At 33.8% G+C, this 19,912-nt stretch overlaps 1 protein-coding gene across 5 annotated transcripts; it reads left to right on the forward strand.

The window, feature by feature from the left end:
* The first annotated feature begins 4,004 nt into the window (after positions 1 to 4,004).
* Positions 4,005 to 18,081, forward strand: LOC147066923 (uncharacterized). Of its 5 annotated transcripts, none has more exons than XM_085954725.1 (9): positions 4,005 to 4,073; positions 4,263 to 4,507; positions 7,386 to 7,568; positions 8,609 to 9,285; positions 12,241 to 12,366; positions 13,601 to 13,791; positions 14,600 to 14,742; positions 16,086 to 16,235; positions 16,605 to 18,081. In XM_085954725.1, exons 2-9 carry the CDS (start codon positions 4,337 to 4,339, stop codon positions 16,746 to 16,748), a joined length of 1,785 nt encoding a protein of 594 aa, XP_085810851.1. In that variant the 5' UTR covers positions 4,005 to 4,073; positions 4,263 to 4,336; the 3' UTR covers positions 16,749 to 18,081. The 5 variants fall into 5 exon arrangements, with proteins under 5 accessions (XP_085810851.1, XP_085810850.1, XP_085810853.1 ...); XM_085954724.1 differs by having other exon boundaries at positions 4,007 to 4,069; XM_085954727.1 differs by lacking the exon at positions 7,386 to 7,568 and having other exon boundaries at positions 4,012 to 4,069.
* The last annotated feature ends 1,831 nt before the right edge of the window (positions 18,082 to 19,912 follow it).

Genomic DNA, 19,912 nt, shown 5'->3' on the forward strand with positions numbered 1-19,912 from the left:
ATTCAAGTGTGATAAACATCTTACCGTAATGACGAACATAAATGTCATTGCATCTTGCGCATATTCATGCATATGACGCGGGCTGCCAATGTACATCGCCGGTAGAATAGTTAATCGACCAACATTAGCTACATCTCCTTCGTGATTTTATCAGATGTTTTAATAGTTATTCTGCTATTCGGGATGGAGACAAAACTAACAAATCAAAGATCATAAAAATCGGTCCAGCCGTTCTTGAGTTATAAATGGTGTAACTAACCCGACTTTTGTATATATAGATAATCTTCAGGAAATTAATTATTAACTCAGAAATACACATGGGGTGCCCCAAAGGACACTTGTGGCCTTCAGGCCATTTTTCAAAGGCACTCAAAGCATTTGGAAAGCATTTCAAAATTTTTTCAAATCAAATTTAGAAAGTGTGAAATAGTTACCTATTAAATCTTATATGTAAGACGAGACAATTTAAATAGGTATCTTTTGAGTTGTGCTTTAATTATTTTCTTGGATGATGTTGATCTTGGTCCGAAAATGTTACCCACCAATGATCTAACTGTTATTCTTATCGTGCAATATTTCCATTTTTGTTTTCATATATCTTATAATAAATATCACTAATGATGTCATAACTCAAAGGTTATCAGTTTATGTCTGGTTTGGAAATTCTAAATCTTTTCATTCTGCATTAAATTTGACATGTCGAGGAAATTTATTTGAAGAGGGTTCACTGGTCTCACTGGCGATACAATCCAATGTGGTTCTTGGTCTCTTCCAGCATCTGCCTTCATCCAGGCCTGTCCAAAGCCAATTCTCTCCAGTTAGGATACTCAAGGTTTTAAAATTCTACTCGACATTATCCCTCACTCTTGTATGAGGTCGTCCACGTTTTCGTTTGCCTTCCAGCTTCCTGAATATCAGTTTATTTGTAATAAACTGTCTCATCCGAAAGGAGGGGGGGGGGGGCGTAGGTTGCGCTGGACCCCCCCGTGATGATGTAAAGGTCAAGGTTATCGTCTGCTGGCTTCTTCTTTCGGGGACATGCGTGTTTGATTGACAACGTGGATTTACGGGGAAAACAGAGCTTTTTATTGTTCGGAATACATTTACAGTAAAGTTACAGCGTATAAAACATTTAACAAAATATTTATACTTAAAATAAATAAATTTAATTTGGCGAAGACGTCGGCGCCGGACGCGGCCGACGTCTGGAGAGACCGAAACCCGAATGAATCTTCTAGGGGCTGTGGTCGTCTCCGAAAATCAAAGTAGGTAATAATACAACAAATAATTATTCACAATTTTATCACTGAAAAATGACAAAAAGACAGCCTTCACACCCTTTGGCATATTATGTACCTGGCTTGTAGGTACCTTGGGTCTCATATTTCTGAGAATTTCCGCTCACAGAAACATACAACTTTACTAGAACTTTTCTAGGTACATGCTTTGAAAGTTGCTGTGTATTTCTTGGGATTATTCTTACTGGGCTGAAGCATTTCTTTGCTAGGTAAAATCGATCAGACATATTTTTACAAAATCTTCATATAAATAATTTTAGCTAAACACAATATTATACCTACATGTATGGCTGGAAACTTAGCTTGCTTCTAATATTTATAGGTATACGAATTTTGATATTGGTCAAAATTGGATGAAGGCTAATGTAATAAAATTAAGAAATTAATTATTATTTTAGGCATCTAAAGTGTTGTGCTGACGATTGTTTTAAGTTATATAGGTAACTACAAAATCATTTGCCATTAAATATTTATTGGCTTTCAAATTACAGCTTGCTTGTATGTTTAAAATTGAATAAGTATAGAATTTATAATGACGCTAGGTTTTACTTCGCTTGCTTCTAGAATTAATGTAGGTATAAAAAAATACAGGATTTTATATTCATTAAGGGCTAGAATGATTCTATTAAATTTTGTTGAAGTTGCAAAATGGTGACTATAAATTTTCATACATCTAAGCTTACGGGCTAGAAATTTCTGTCTCGTAGTCGATCTGCTCAATATGTCTGCATGAATCCGCCCAATGATGGTTCAGGCCTCATGGCCTTGGATTCTCTGAGGATGCCATGGCTTAGGCGGTATCAACACTACTCATCCATCCCGTGTACGTAGCCCAACCATCTAAGGCAGCCTAATTTAATGGACTGTACAATAAGCGCCCTCCCCTCCCCATAAAGTGTGCAGCTTGTTATTGTATTTCCATCTCCACTCCGACTGTGTGTCATTAATGGATCCCAAGTTACCGTGCAGCACGCTATGCTCAAATGAGCCCAACACTCTTTGCATGTTTTTGGTCATGTACCAGGTTTCAGAACCATACATGGCAACTGGTCCTATTAATGTTTCGTACAAGATGCATTTCAAGGTTTGGTTCAATGTCTTGGAACACCTTCATTATATCGAAGTGACTTTTATTGAATAGCACAATAATTATTATTCTTCTCTTAATTTTGATTATTTCTTGGTTCCCTGTTAAAACACGCGCGTTAACATGTTCTTACTCCCTACTTCAGTTTTAGTTTGTCAATTTATGGCTACAGCCGTATGTTGTAGCTTAACCACTGGGGAATGCCAAAAGAAATGGCGTATTTCAAAAAAACATACCTTATTCTTAGGTCAATAATTATTATAAAGCAATCATTATTCGTAGGATGTTTATCACCCTTGAATGGTCAAAGACATAGCTTATAATTAGTATCTTTAGAATTATCTTCAAATGTGTTAATCTTGCCCATTTTTTGAATAATAAAATGCCTAATTCTTGTCAAATTTGGGATCACAGAGATTATCAATATAATTTTTTATCGTAAATATTTCACTATAATAATGTCGACATAAATTATACTGATGGTTTTATAAATGCGTTTAAAAATTAATAAATGTAAAAAATCTTAACACCACTGCACATGGATGTACTGAAATATGACTATATTCTAAAACATTAGAGCGAGAGGTTTAAAAGAATACTATTTTATGTAATAAAAATACTTTATGCAGTCATCAAATGTTTAAAATAAATATAAAGGATAATAAGGCTTCAAAATTATATAAATAGATTATCTACAACGTTTAAGGAATGTCCAGGATCATGCTTTGAAAATAGAATAAAGGCTCCATTTTGACCTACATTGAGCATGTCCCCCTTAATGGAAGTTTTCAAACCCCTCTCAAAAGCCCTGTATACTACCATATATTTGGTTTTCTAAAGTAGCTAATATGGAGTACCTATTATGACTTGTCTTTGATGTTTTGAATGCATGGTGTTCTAAATTTAAGTGCCAATCGGTGACTTCTGCTTTGTTATTGTCAAAATTTCTATAGCCGCTTGAGTGTAGAGTGATTTACACCTCAAAATCAAAGCAATCCACTTTATAAAGTAGCTGTGCGTACTAAAATCTTCTCTAAAATTGTTAAAATTGGCAAAGCTTCAATGGTGCAATCAGTAGTGCACTCAGCTATCAACCGAAAGATTGGAAATTTGAGGCCGACTGTGGACATTTTTTGTTTTCCGATTTTCAAATTGGATGTAATGGTTTTTCATTAACGGCCATCAACCGGATTCTATCTACCAATGAAATGGCTGTACAGTGCATAATTTTTTTTCACTTTAATAACTACCTACATACTGTTCGACAAGAAGATCTAGGCAATAACCGGAAGTCGCTGGAGTCGAAGTGCGATTAACAAAATAGGAGGGGCTTGTTAGTTCACAGTTTTAACACGTGGACAACTCGTCGATAACCGGAAGTCGTTGCAGTTTTAACACGTTCACAAGAAGATTTTGTTCGACAGTAGATTTATTAACTAGTAAATAAATGATAGTAAACAATGTTTTGATTTCAAATGAAAATAAAATATATACAATTTATTCTCCTTACAAAAAATTCTACTAAAAAGAGGATCACAATTCAAAAAAGATTGAAAACTGCCAGTTTGAGTATGTAATGCAGATAAAAATTGTTATTATTTATCAAATTCAAATAATATATGCTTGGAAATACTATAATACAGTAATACGTTACACTATAATTTTCCTTGTTTAATTATTATTAGTAGGTATTAATTATATAAATTATTAATTAAATTAATTAAAAAAGCTGATTGGCCACCATTTTGTAAGAAATAAAAGGCCAACAGTAATGCTAATGTCAAATATTATTATAAAGTTATATTCGTTTGAGTATTCAGTTGACATAAGCTTATGCATAATATAGTTTTGACTTAAAAGTATATTTTGTATCGTAGGCTATCGAGTATAAGACAGTGATGAGTGATTTGTTTCGAAAACTGAAATAACACAACATAGCAAATAATATAAAATGAAAATGATTGTTCGAGCGATGCTATGTGTGGTTTTTGTGACCGCCACGAGTAAAGGAGAGTTTATAAGTATTTTAAAACACAATTACTGGAAACGGATTCTTTATGAAGAGAATGATATCAATATTCCTGTACCAAATGGATTACACTATTCGGCATCTGAAACTTTGGTAGGTAAATGATACAATATTAGTGCAGATTTTCCAATCATGGCTTTTGTAGTAGCAAAAAAGCTTACCATACTAAAAGTCTGAAAAGAATATCAAATAATAATAAACAGGGAACCTGCATACTCTTTGTATTACAACAATTGATAGCGACTCTGACGTTTTTAATATGGTTGAGCTGATAGCTATAGAAAAGTTGTTTTTCTCTATGTTGAAAACACTAGATTCATTGGAAATAGAATGAAAATGGCAGTTTATTGTTAATACATATCGACTGTAGAAAGGAAAAAGGGCGTAACCCTCAGATTTTTCAAAATAGGTTTTATTGCATAAAACCGTTGTACATGACTAAAAAATAAATAATAAATATAAAAAAATACCCTAACATAAAGTAAATAAATTGTGCTTTGCCCCTATCAACAAAGTTCTGTGACATCTTGAGAATCATTAAATAAAGTTTCACCTATGTTTTTGTTACCTCCTCCATAAGCACTATGTCCTATATCTTGTGTAAAAAATATAACATGCCTAATATTCGATTTCCCTGAATCGATGGTTTTAATTCAAACCAAAATCAAAATTAATCCTCCGACATAAACCATCACTGACATAAACCACCTATATAAATACATGTTGATACCAGATGGAAGTCTCCCACAGGAGACTACCTCAAAGGGCGGACCGAACCATCAACTTTCCCAGAACACCACAGCCTACGTCCACTCTTTGCGGTTCTCGCAACCCTCAGCCAAGCAGAGCCCGCCTCCTCAAATCCGAATTCAAATTCGTTCGCGCTCCCGCCAAAATGCAGGCGCAGTCTGCCGAAAACGGCCGCTCGCGCCGCCAGTAGAATCCGTCGGTAAAACAGGGAGGTTCGCGACCGAGAGCGGGATGACGCCGAATCTGACGGTTGAACACACGCGAAAAGCTCTCTCTTCGATTGGCCGCCGGACAGCCAGCATCGTCTCTGCTCGCCTCGGACGCGAAGCCAAGACACATCTCCCGTCAAAAGGACCGCGTCGGCAGACTTCTCAAGTATCTCCAGGAAACAAAGGACCACATCGGCAGCACGCCAAGCCGCAAGCTCCGATCCTCTCTCCCATCGGACGCCGGACAGCGAGCATCGCCTCGGATGCGAAGCCCCAGCAGCCAAGCCCGCGACACTACGTCTGCAGCCCAAGCAACAAGTAGCCCAGCCCGCGACACCATGTCTGCAGCCCACCAAATCGCAAATACGATAAAAATAAACCACCCTCGACAAAATACACCGTGCGTTTCTGTCCCCCACCCCCGTTTCTTGGCCATGACATTATCACGGTCTGCCATCTCCACCTAAGAGCGCAAGAAGGCCGGTGATAATGTTCCATTAAAAAAATCACTGGTACCAAAAGTTTCATGTTTTGTATTATGCGTTATGTTATATATTGTGTTATTACTGCGCCGGGCACTAAATCACCTCGTTCCACCTCCACTATCAACACTAGCAAGTGGGATTATGATCTCTATTCAATTTTTAATGTTGTGTGCAAACCACAACATGTTGTCACTAATTTATGTTACGAGGGTGGGTCAATAAGTCCTTAGAAAAGCCGACAGGTGGCGCGACTAGTACTGTAAGCGGTTTGTTTTCATGCAGCGGCACTACCGATTCAGTATGCTGCGAAGTTTCAATCAGATTGGTCGGGTTGTTGTGTGTTTCTCGTACATTTAAAAATTGGTGGAAAATGGAAAAATGGAAAATGGAGAAAATTGAGTTTAGAGCTGTTATTAAACATTTTAATATAAAAGGGTTAACAGCAAAGGAAATAAAAAATGAGTTGGATTTAGTTCACGGCATATCTGCTCCTTCACTTGCAACTATTTATAACTGGTTAAATGAATTTAAACGTGGTCGTACATCAACAAAGGATGAACCACGCTCAGGACGACCTGTAGAGGTGACTACACCAGAAATGATCAATAAAATCCACGATATGGTGTTAAGTGACCGAAGATTAAAGTTGAGTGAGATAATTGAGGTTACAGGGATCTCAAAAGGTAGCGTCATTTCTATTTTACATGACAAATTGGGCATGAAAAATATTTCTGCAAGATGGGTGCCGCGTTTGCTCACAGTCGACAATAAACGCAATAGGGTGGTGGCCTCTAAAGCCCTGTTGTCGCTCATGCAACGCAATCCGGATAAATTTTTTCGTCGCTTTGTGACTGTAGATGAAACATGGATACACCACTATACTCCCGAGACGAAAGAACAGTCAAAGCAGTGGATTGCGAAAGGCGAACCATGTCCAAAGAAGGCGAAAACCGTAAAATCAGCTGGTAAGGTTATGGCTACTGTATTTTGGGATGCACGTGGAATTTTTCGTTGACTATTTGGAAAAAGGAAAAACAATAACATGGGATTATTATGCATCTTTATTGGACCAGCTAAAAAACAAAATTGAAGAAAAACGGCCTCATTTAAACAGGAAAAAAATCCTCTTTCATCAGGACAATGCCCGTGTTCACACATGTTTACGATCAATGGCTAAAATTGAAGAATTGAAGTTCGAATTGGTCGACCACCCACCGTATTCGCCAGATTTAGCCCCCAGTGACTTTTTCCTTTTCCCAAACTTAAAAAAATGGCTAAGTGGACAACGTTTTTTTTCAAATGAAGAAGTCATCGATCGGACAAATGCTTATTTTGAGGACCTTCCGAAAACTTATTTTTCTGACGGTTTAAAAAAAATTGAGAAACGTCTAACCAAGTGTATTGAGCTCCAAGGAGATTATGTTGAGAAATAAAAAAAAAATACAAAAATAAAAACTGTTTTAATGCTTTTTTCTAAGGAATTATTGACCCACCCTCGTATTAGTCAAAGCTTGTCTAACGTTACAGATATTATTGGAGAATCAAAGTCTAGTCTTTACGGAATTAGATTATACAAAATACACAATAGGACCAAAACGGAACAAACCTACGTTAGACGTTGTTAAAGACAACGCTGGTAACAAAATTTTCAATTTACATGGATCTCTATTTTATGAACATCATAAGGCAACAAACACTGCTTTAGCAAAGGTAAGCAAATAATTTATCTCATCACTAAATAGGTACTTCTTCTTCGACTATGTTCGACCAGAGCATATGGACACCACAGTCATGGTGCCTCCAAGAATCCCTGTCGCTCGCCAGTCTCGGTGCATCTTATCAGATCATGCCAGAATCCCGCAGCTTGTCCCATGTTTTGTGTGCTGCGCGGTGTATTATAATGTGTAATTTTTTTCTGGCAGATTCGCTACGAACGTTCTAAGGCGCATGCACACATGACGCAAAAGTTGTAACTACTGTGTGAAAATTCAGAAGCCGTTAAACTTTTTTGATCCATGCATGCAATCTAGCAATTTGCACGGTAATATGTGTCTATACGTGCATTTTCTTGTTATTTCTGCGATAATACGTATTGTCAGGAGTAAATCCATGCACGTGTAAATGGCTACTTATAATGTTATACCCCATTTAGACGTGCATGGATTTACTGCTTATTTATCGTGGCCGTAATAAGAAAATGAATGTGTGAACATGTATTATTATGCAGTTGCAAGATTGCACGCATGAATCAAAAAAGGTCGGAAGCTTCTGAATTTTCATGCGACAGTTGGGATTTTTTCGATCTGCACCTGCGAAGTAGTGGCGAACCTGCCGGCAAAAAAACTAATTACACCACGGCCGATTTTTACGATCTGTCAAATAGTACCATAAAATGACAACATCAAGTCTCTCTTCCTCTTTAAGAATGCGATTGGAGAGACAGTCAACACTTTTGCATTTAAACAGTTATTGTCACGATAGTTCAAAATACACATTATTGCTGCCAGTAAATCTATGCACACGTGCACAGGCGCCATTAGGAATATATGCATATAGCTTGTCATACAAAACAAAGTTACAAACAGTTATATGTTTAAATACTGGTTCACGCGTGAATAGATATGAGAACATATTATTATTATTATGAGATATTCTCCTCTTTCTTTAAACTATTTTGTACTTGTTTAATTATAAAATGTGAAATTTATACTACAATATTTTGAGTAATAAAACATAAAAATATGTTTCAGATAGTCTCAAATGATGTTGAAAACTTTAAAGAATGCGTCTTAGACACAAAGAGAAACATAGCATACTTGATAGGTTTGGGGAGATTATTTGCAATGAATACTATCCAACCTATCAAGATCGCGGATAAAATATTGGTTGAAGAATTTAGTAAATTAGGACAAAACCTTAAGGCTATCTCGCTGGACACGGACACTGGAAATGTTGCAATTATAGAAGCAAATCAAAACATTGGCTGGAGACTGATATTGCTCGTCATCAATGATTTTACATTATTAATTGATGAAAACCCTGAAATGCTGCCGAGGAAAAATAAAACAGCTGTTGTTAACGTGGAAACCCCTCCCGGATTACGTAATAAGTTTAACAGTGATGTTAGAGAAATGACAAACAATATCGTATCGTTTAATTCTGAGGAGTGTCAAAGGCATGTAGCTAGATTATTGATAGACAATAAAAGACTTAAGTATCAATTACTAATGATGGGCAATGCGCATCATTATCTATTAAAAGGTAACGGTATATATCTGTCATCTCCAAATGTTGGATGGATGAATGCGATGGATAGCATAAATAGAAGAAGGAATAATTATGATGGTCTCAAAAATGAATTTGAAAGTATTGTTGAGAATTTGGGGAAAAACATTTCAGCCATGTTGAATGAGGAAACTGTTCACTGGTGAGTAATATTTAAAACTAATTACAATTTTTTAAGTTATACTTCTTTAGGCACGTTTGAAAAATCAGATCAGAGTGTATTTTTGGCGTGTGACATGTAACACATAATTTATTTTTTCACACAAAAAAACACTCGATTGGATTCGAACCAATGATTGTTCAGTTATCAGCCGAACGCACAACCATTACGCCACAGAATAATACTGCAATCGTGACGATTATACATATTATATTGTATATAGTTTAGAATTGTTCCGTTGCCTAGGCAGCGAATTTATTACTGTCGGCCATTTGCAATTCCTTCCGTAAACTAACGATTAAACGTCATAGTGGCAGTTGTTACTTTAAAAATAAAAACAAAGATAAATAATTATATAATTTAGTGATACAAGTTAAAGTGTATAGAAACAAACCAACGGCGTTCCAATAAGCGGTCCTTTTTCTTGAGTGTGTAATTTAACAAGATAATTAAGAGCTAATCGAAGAATCTAGTTTATCACAAGTTTTTGTTTTGTTACGCCAAATAAGTATAACTTCTAATGCTTGTACATAAGTACACACACCGTTTTTTTTTTTTTAACCATGTCCGATCTAGTAAGATCATATGCGCCTCCACAGATTGGAGGTTTGTATTAACAGATTTAGTTTTTACGAGAAATGGATGTCAGCCACTTGCTCAACCTATTAGGTCCATACTCTGACTCATACACTAATTGAAAAATAATATAATATGTGCTTGCCAGACCCAGGATTCGATCCTGGGACCCACAACGTCATAGGTTGACGCTTAAGCCGCGCGGCCATCGTGAGTTTAAAATTACAATAATATTATTAAAAAAATATTGCATTTAACTATAGTGAGTTGGGGCAAGTGTAGGATACAAAATGAAAAGCTACCTTTCCTAGTGCAAGTGTAGGCAAATTTTTTGCACAGAAGAAAGAATCATTGTCGAGCTTTTTTGTTTTATTTTAACTTTTCTTCCTTAATGTTTTCTCCCATACACATAGGCAAATTACGAGTTCCTTAACTTGAGAGAAAATGCGATTTCTATATTGTAATAAAGATTAAATCAGGCTATGTATGTAAATTTTTTAATCTTCAATAATTGATAACGTAGCAATGTACATTCAATATTTTTTAAAGGCCCTTCCTTGTGTTGTGTGAAGGTCGAAAATAAAGAATTTGGAATAACTTTGCAAGCTAAGCCTGAATAATTTGTAGACTTTGTATGAAAGATGTATAATATGTCATTATGATTCCTTGTCTTTCACATCTTAGAAATTAACATTTCATAATCATGTAAAATATAACATAAAAAAAGGATTATTGTAGATACAGGCGGCCCTCGACTTTCGTACGTAATTGGTTCCTGAAAATGTGTAGAGAAATGTAAAAAAGTACATCAAAAAGACTACTTTAAAATATTTATTTTCTAATGGGGAAAATATAGTTTACGAGACATATTCAGGTGTATTCTTTATATACTTGTCAAGAGATTTGAATTGAATTTCACAATTATTTTTTTCTTTTCTTGATAAAGCGCTGTATATCATGCTGTGTTTTTATCATTTGCTTTACGTATTTAAGATATACGCTCTCCATTGATCATTGGGATCACATTCTTCCATGATAATCAAAAATTTGTCAAGATGCTAGAAGACTTCATTCATATTTTTGATTGTCAAAGTCTTGACGAGTGTATCTGCTTCTTCTTCTTCACTTTCATTTTGTGTTTCATTTAACTCTTGCTGCTCAATTAAGTATTCATTTGACAGAGGTTCTGAGTGAGATTCAATTAACTCATTAAACATCTTTGTTGTTGACGTCCAAGTTTAGTTCATTCGTTAGGTTCACTATTTCAATTGAGATAGTTTCTGGAGTTTCTTCAGAATTCATAAAATCACTGATCATTCGTGGGCATAATTAAATGTTTCCAAGAAACCTTTCATTGTTAGCTCTTTTATCAACAAAAATCTAAATTTTAAGAAACGTACTAAATAACAAATTGTACAAAAGTAGAACGTACGAAAGTCAACGGCTGCCTGTATGTTTATGAAAATTGAAATTAAACTTTTACCACTTTTGTTATTAAACATTATATTATAATTTTACGATAAATGTTTCAATGGAGTTTGTAATTATGTAAATAGTCTGTAAATCGTAGTCTTAGTTCAATAAAAATAAATACATATGACTGACAAAGTTTAATATGCACTATTTATGGCGGATCTTAACAGCCTACCTCCATTACTGCCATGACTTGACCCTGACTCACCTCAAATTATATTGTTTCTGTGTTACGGATAGTACAACTAAAATACAGTCAAACTCGGTTATTATGAGCGGATATAGCGAGATCTCGGATGTAACGAGAAAACATTCGTTGACATTTTAGTTTATGATTTTCTCCATACATTTATTCACTTATATAACGAGCTACTTATCGGGTATACCGAGCTAAAATATCGTCAAAAATTATCTTAAATCTGTTAATGTGTCGATCATTTAAAAACATTTCGACTCTAAGCAATAAAATCCGACCGGACAGGATGCCGCCGGGATCGGATTACGTTTATGATACTAGTTAAGTGTCTAAGTACCTACCTAATTGGTGTTTTCGCCGACAATATTGAAAAAGTATCCACGCATATGGTTGAAATTGCATGTAAAAAATCCAAGGTTTGTGATGTCAGTTGGTACCTACCAGCGTTCATTACAATAAACAACTTTACTTCTTTGGTAGTTTATGAATGCCATGCTTGTTTTGGGGAAAAATTCTAATTGTGTATTTTTGTTTGAATTGCGACTTTTTGTGTTATGTGACCGCTCATTTAAAAATACCTATTCTCTGATATAACGAGCAAATTCAGTCGGTCCCATCTTCCTCGTAATAACCAAGTTCGACTGTAATTAATTATGGGCAAGAATATTACTATAATTCTACTGAAATTATAGGTTGGATGAGGGGAACTGTAAAGACAAGATTAAACCTACAGATATTGGGAAAAAGATAACATCTTGTGGCCTCATGAAGGATATTCCGACGAATGAACTTTTCCCTTGGACTGTTGCAGTTTTGGTGTAAAAACAGTTTATTTATTTATGAAAATTAAGTACTTATGCAACTTACCACACAACCTATAATAATTTAATAATTTATTGATATAAGTATATATTATTTAATAATTAAATAATTCTATATTATTTGAAGCGCTTTCTTTCAAAAGCGGCTAAACAGTTTAATGCAATTTTGAGATAAATTGAAATAACATTATAATGTTATTTCGATTTATCTATCTTTTACTATCATTTTAGCCGACTTTGAAATTAAGATAAACTTTTAGTAATTAATATTGACGTATTTAGCTGAGTTTTAAAATTAAGACTCAGACCATACGGTAGACAAAATATTTATCAAAAAAAATATAAATAAGTATATCAAACTCAAAATACTCAATATAAAATATAATTTTTTTATATACTTAATTTAATAATGTAAAATATAACTATGTTTGTCATCTGTGCTCAATTGTCTGTCACGGTTGATTCTTCATGAACGAATTCTTTTAAAATAAAATGTAAATTATCATTTTTTTTCTAACCGCGGGACATGGGAGGCTACATTAAGCGGCCCTCGTAGCTCGACACTGGCTTCTCATCCGGTGACTCCGTGTTCGATTCTTGTTGAGGTCACAATACATTTACTTACGTAGTTTTATCAAAAGGCCGTGTGTTTCTGTGATTGTTTCACTACTACAACATTACTGTCATTGGGCCTCATGGTCCGTGTCCGGAAATTTGTACATATGCAGTTCACCGTATCACACTTCACAGTGAAATGTTGTATCGGAAATATATGGTCGTATATTAAAGACCGTCCAACCTCTTTGCGTCGTATAGTACTGAGATAAAATTCATGTCCAAATAAAACACGCTTCTTGTCGGTTTACAGGAAGCCAACGGAAAACAAATTTTGAAAATAGTCGATATACTGGATTATTTGTTAGGATAGGATCTAATAAAATTGGAACATTATTGTCTGCAATGCTCCACGAACAAAGCATATTTTTTTTTATCTCGGTGCTATAGAGATGACCGTATAGCATACGGTCATCTATCTCTTTCCGATAAGAAAGCTCATGGCGAACTGTACTATGGTAAAATGTAATACGTACAATTTACCTCATGCTATTGTAGCGCTATAATAAAACCTCTTTTCAAGGAATATTTTAGCCATATCACCAACCAAATTATTTACCTATTACCTATAAATAAAAGAATGATTAATATAATTATTTCTCACCTTATCATGCAGGTCTCCTTCTCCATACAAATTCATATGCTACGGTACTCTGATACATCCAAAGGTAGTACTGATATCATCGGACTGTAGTGATGAGTACGAAAAACATGTAGTCGTGATTGCCAGAAGTGGGATACTGGACAACTCTTTACTAAATACCGAACAGCCAGAAACAGACAGAAAGGTGGTTGGAAAAATGTTTGGTTAGTTTTGAGGAAACATTACATTTTTAATAAACCATTTCTTTTATTCAATGAATAATTCACAAGATTTTGAGAATGTAACATTCCATATATTGAACATATATAATTAGAAAACACCTCAGATATATTATACGCACTAGAAAAAATCATATTTGAAAAAAAAAATATGAAACTCGACAGGATTTGAACCCGTATAACCATTGGTGTAGCGCCAATCTAAACAGTGGAGTAAAAGACTTTCCCATTGTTTCAAATGGATAAAATAAAATAAAACATTGTCCTTCCACCAAGAGTTTGACTGTAAACAAATTTTTACATTGTAAACTATAATTTGTATATGGAATTAATGTTTTTAATGTAAAAAGGATGATGCCATGAAAAAAAATACAATAGTTATAAGTTCTAAACCTACCCAGTCACAAAACATATATGAATCGGGTTATACCTATTACACAACAATACAACTAAATAGATGGTAAAACAATGTTTCGTACCACTGGTGCAGTAGTATGTTCCCAAATCAACTTAACATTTCAGGCATGAAAAGCAAAACGACGATCATTTTAGCATTTCTGGCCATTATCAAAAACAACGACGAAAACAACGAAAAGTAACATTCTTTTTATTGAACATACATAACTTAAAACACTTCTGAAAAATATAAATAACCAATAGAAAAAATCTTTTTTTTTTAATACGACACTAGCAGGAATCACACTCCATCTCTTCATCTCTCAGGATTCACATGTAAAATCGAGGTTCCATTATATTTTATAAAGTTAATATTTTGTTTTGCTATTTTTTTCAGATGGTATCAGAGCTCTAATTCTTGATGAAGAGTTCACAGAAAATGGTAAGATTGGAGTAGCATGCTTACCAGTACATGAAATCAAACCAGAAGTTAATGCCGCATGCTATGGATTACCACAGCAGAGCACCATGTCAACAGCGGTAAGGCAACTGATATTTCATTTTGGCGATTTTATGTTATGTAACATCATATTGTGTACTACATTGTATAAAATACTAAATTGTGATAAAATAAGCAAGCCGATACTAATTGAGAAGCTGGATAGAAAAGGGGCCTCAGTAAAATTAGGGTAGGTATTCATTCCCTGTGACAATGTTTTCGGTATTCTCGATTTCTTTTTTACGATATCACCAAAAATCATTTTGATATGAATGTCGGTTGCATGTCAAAATATAAAGTCTAAAAAATGCCATCAAAATGTTTATTTTCATTTATTTCAAACTTTAATTTACCATGTATGCCTCTTATCACCCAGTTCCTCAATTTCAGAAAATCATAGAAACTTCAGTTATTAGAAAAACTAAATATAGTTGAATTGCTGCAATAGTCAATTTTGATAACACCGACCATTTATTATTTAATTCACTATGGCACACATTTATGGAATGTCGACATTACATTAAATCAGCATAACAATGAAAGCCATGCATACATTTAAGGCCCCTTACACACTGTCAACCAGGTAACTAGCAACCACGAGGCGTAAGAAAGGAAATCAGCATTTACGCACGTGGTTGCAGCAACCAGTCACACTTTCTGGTCGCTGACAATCGTGGTTGCCTGAGACCAGTCGACAGTGGGTAAGAGACCTTAATGAAATAACAGATACGAAAATTTTAATTAACAAGGAAACGTTTTCCGCAATCAAAGATGCGATTTTCAAATTTCCAATTGCACAACAATTATTATTAAAATATTTTTCAATTGACATACTTACATACAGTGTTAAATAGCAGTATTTGCAGCATTTATATCTGCAGCCTTATAGCGCCTGTACACATGTATGGATTTACTGGCAGTGTGTATTTTAAACTCTCGTGACAATAACTATTTACGTGTAAAAGTGCTGTCTCTCCAATCTCAATCTACAAGAGTAAGCGAGATGCGATGTTGCCATTTTATGGTACTATCTGACAGGTCGTAAAAATCGGTTCATTTTTAGCCGGCAGATTCACCACTATTGGTCTAATGTGCAGGCGCAAATCGAAGAATTCCTAACTGTCGCATGAAAATACGTGTTGACATATGCAATTTCTTGTTATGGCCGCGATACTTACTGTCAGTAGTATATCCATGCATGTGTAAACGGGGTATAATTATAGCAGTCATGTTTACAGTTTACAGTACAACACGACAATATTGCCATAGTAATAAATTATGGGCATATACTTTATTGTAACAGTAAATATCACTGCTAGAAAATAACCACTGATATTATTTTATAAAGGATAGTGCAGTCACTCAAAAATTCATTTCTTTTCAGGAAGTATTTGATTTTTCAAAAGTTGAGGTATGCAACCCTAAAGTAGCAGACAGCCGTTTCTTTTGCATAGTTAAATTTGGTGCTAGGAATAGTCAATGTAAAGCTTTGGATGATGGAATGTATATGCACGCTGTTTACTGTCCATACCCGGTAAGAATTGTTACAATTTTCATAAAAACTCTTTACCTTGTTTCTTCCTAAACTTATATTAGTTTCACTCTGGCTCTTGTATAATATTATAATAAAGTCTTGAGAAAATGCCGATGCAGAAACTAAATAAGGCAAAGAGGTGCAAGCATAAAGGGTGAAACATATGGCATAATTTGTTGTGTAACAGAAGCATTTGACTAATAGAAATGGAACGTAAACATATGATTATGGTGGGAACAAAAATTACCAATTTTTATACAAACCCCAATAAAATACTACATGAAGCGCCTATGTTCAAATCCCCCTAAAACCGTTTTTTTGTTTGCATTTATTTTTTTATTATTAGTAATTTCTATTGTAACTTTTCAGGACAATCCTAAGCGGTATATGGTATATGGAATTTACTATGAATGGAATACTTGCACACAAGTATTTGTGAATCAAGCGACTTATACCAAACAAACAATCAGTAAATTAAGGAGAATGAACATAAATATGACATCATTTTTTTGAACACAAAAAACTATTAGTGCTGATGAAACAATAGAAATAATTTATAATTTTATTACCAATTTATACTCATGTTACCAATGCTACATAATAATTATTATGTATCTCTTTTGACCGTTTTGTTTGATTAGTAGAATAGTAAGGAATCTACCTTACCCAGAGAGAAACTTAAAGAGAAAATAAATCATGAAAAATAGGTGACTATATAATTACAGAACTAAATAAAATAATTAAATCTCCCAATTCCAGTTTCGCCTGACTCATTACCATTAAAACCTTTGTCTTATGCTGTTAATAAATTCAGTTCTATCTTGTTGTGCGATTGCATTACCATACTAGTCTCACTATCAGCGGCAGCTTTCGGTGGGGGTGCACAAAAAGGTACTTACCGTATTTTGAAATAAGATCTAACATTGTTTCTGCTTATCAAAAACCACTACAATTTTCTCAAAAGTAGAGTAAAACCATCATTCGATGTCCACGGATATCATTGGAATCGTGCGAATTATCTTTAAAAATTGACTACACTATAAATGATTACATTATTAATTAAAACAATTGTAAAACAGTTATAGCACTACTCGTCTATTAAATATCGTCCCTGTTGCAAATAGCTGCCAAAAAAAATATTACATACAACTTTTATATGAAATTATTTAACTTTCGGTACTTTTATATCGTCTGTTCTGGCAGAACACACTAACTGGAGAATACTAGTTTTGAGTAATTTGACTGGTTAAAATGTTTGAAATGGTCTATCATGTGAGTTTATTAAGTAATCGTCAAAAGATTGACTTTAAAATAAAGACTGTTTATTTATTAAGAAGGTTTCCAGACGGTAAAGTTTCAAATAATGAACATTTTGGTATAACTAACTTAATATGTCATTTTTTCGAATTAGTGTCTTCTGACAGAACAGTGACGATATTTTAATCCTCTCTTCGAAAGGAACTTTTGTTATTTTTTATAAAATCTTTATTTACCGAAATAATTTGAAAATTATATATTAATTACACACATTCATCATTAATATTTGTTTTGTAGAGAGGATTACTTACGTTGATAAAACATAATATATTACTAAATGATCGGACATGGTCGAAAAAAAAAATTATTATTCCATTATTTCCTATTATTATTTCTTTATAGACCTCCTCGACTTACAACATTTCGCACTTACTTACTTTTTTTACCGTTACAACGCACGGAGGCGTAAAAACAATATATTTTGGCATTGTGACATTCGAGATGACACAATCGGATGCAGTATTTCAAACCATATAACATAATATATGTACATTGTTACTGAAAATACATAAATATGCTGATTTGTTTGAATAATAATTGTTTAATTTATTTTAATTCTTCGATAGTACCAATACCTTGTATGCAATGTTCTCTGTAAGGTGTGCGCGCGCACACCTAACAAAATATGTCCGCACACATGTTTTCATCTCCTGCACAGTCCTCACACAAAAGTGTTTATATTGAACAAAAACATCCCAGCATACAAATATATAGATAAAAAAACGTTCCGCAAGTTTAGTATTTAATATATTTTATCAACAAATACTTTTTTTTCTTTACGTCAAAAATTATCGTTGTTAGGGTTATTATTATATAAAATCACTAAAATTAATAAATACCCTAAAAATGTAAGTTTTAATGGAAAATTGTATTTGTGTGTTTGTAGGGAGGAGGGGGGTGTAAATTTACTGCACTGGGTGACGGGTGACACCAACCCTAGTTACGCCACTGCTCAGGTGTGTTGATGATCCGCACACACAATAGAAAAATTAGAGGGAACGTTGCTTGTATGTAAAAATCCTTTACACTCGAATTTACTTCAGAATGACATTATTGTCAAAATGCATCTATTACAATAGGTATATACAATTTAGCTAGGCTATAAAGATGTTGGTAAAATTATTTTTCCCAAAGGTGAGTGATAATTAGAACACAAAATTTATGCAGTGTACCAAAAACGGAGTTTCCGCCTATGATACGCCCGGAAAAAGTGAGCTCCTATACTGAAAATTTACCAAAAAAAATTACATACACATTTTTAATGAAATTCGACTTACGACCAATCCATCCCGGCAACCCCCGACCTAAGGAACACCTGTAGACTGCAATACATGTAATATATTATACGTATAATGGGTTTGAGTTTTGTACTATTCTATCTGAGTCATTTTTTGCGACCCGGGATTTGCCTTTCGGTATAATCAGCCATTATGCTCACTCACCAATGGTAAATGCACACTGACAATGAATACAGTCAATTCTCGCTTATATAATAAATTAATACAATAAAAGGAGGTAAAAACCTTATTGCCTATTAATCAAAGGATCAAGTAAAATAAAAAATCTGTTAATACAGTAAAACCTCGTTAGTAAGAACACTGATAATTCGAAATTTTCGTGAAAAGAAAGTCCCTTGAACATTTATTTTCATATAAAACCGTTCCTTTAATTCGAATTTCGTAATTTGAAATGATTTCAGAGTCCTGGCATATAAAAATATTCAATAAATCGTAATAAAGTACACTATACAATGAGTCATTCTTCTTAAAATATCAAAAACGTAGTTTTACTAGAGGACCAATGCCAAACGATTGTGTTGACAAATTGGAAAAATAAAAAATATTTCGTATTTTTATATAATTCTAGCTCAATTTATGGATCAATGACACATGGTATTTTCACAAATTTTAATTTGAAAGAATTGTATCGGAAATTTGGTAGGCACATCTAAGATCGGAAACAAAATTTAAAAAAAAATTAATATTTTTCCCCCATACATTTCATATTTCGTAATTAGAATTTTTTTTTTCGATTTTCGGTCCCATGGAATTCGTATTAATGAGATTTTACTATACATCCTCCACTCTGTGGAGGCCCATATGATCTTCGTGGGATTGAAAATGCTAATATAAATATAATTTATTTTATATTATATTAATTTATATTAATTTGAGCCCAGCAATAATGACATTGCATTGATTAAGTCATTTTAAAATAAAACAAAAACATCTAAAAAAACCAATATTTTATTGATATTTCTAATTACTTATTAATTACAATATAATTTAAATAAAAATAGCAATTATTAATTTATTTATTCAAATAAAATTATCCATAAGATGAGAGATAATCAATTTTAA

Source organism: Rhyacophila brunnea, unplaced genomic scaffold (genome assembly GCF_057557595.1).
Source record: "Rhyacophila brunnea isolate RB1 unplaced genomic scaffold, BYU_Rbru_1.0 scaffold_4, whole genome shotgun sequence".
Lineage (NCBI taxonomy): Eukaryota > Metazoa > Arthropoda > Insecta > Trichoptera > Rhyacophilidae > Rhyacophila > Rhyacophila brunnea.

What these genes read in the sequence shown, in the direction of transcription:
- LOC147066923 (XM_085954725.1), top strand. Translation starts at nt 4,337, where the DNA reads ATGAAAATGATTGTTCGAGCGATGCTATGTGTGGTTTTTGTGACCGCC. An exon ending in ATTCGGCATCTGAAACTTTG is followed by an intron (nt 4,508 to 7,385) that starts GTAGGTAAATGA and finishes CTAACGTTACAG; the next exon opens with ATATTATTGGAGAATCAAAG. An exon ending in AGAGCACCATGTCAACAGCG is followed by an intron (nt 14,743 to 16,085) that starts GTAAGGCAACTG and finishes ATTTCTTTTCAG; the next exon opens with GAAGTATTTGATTTTTCAAA.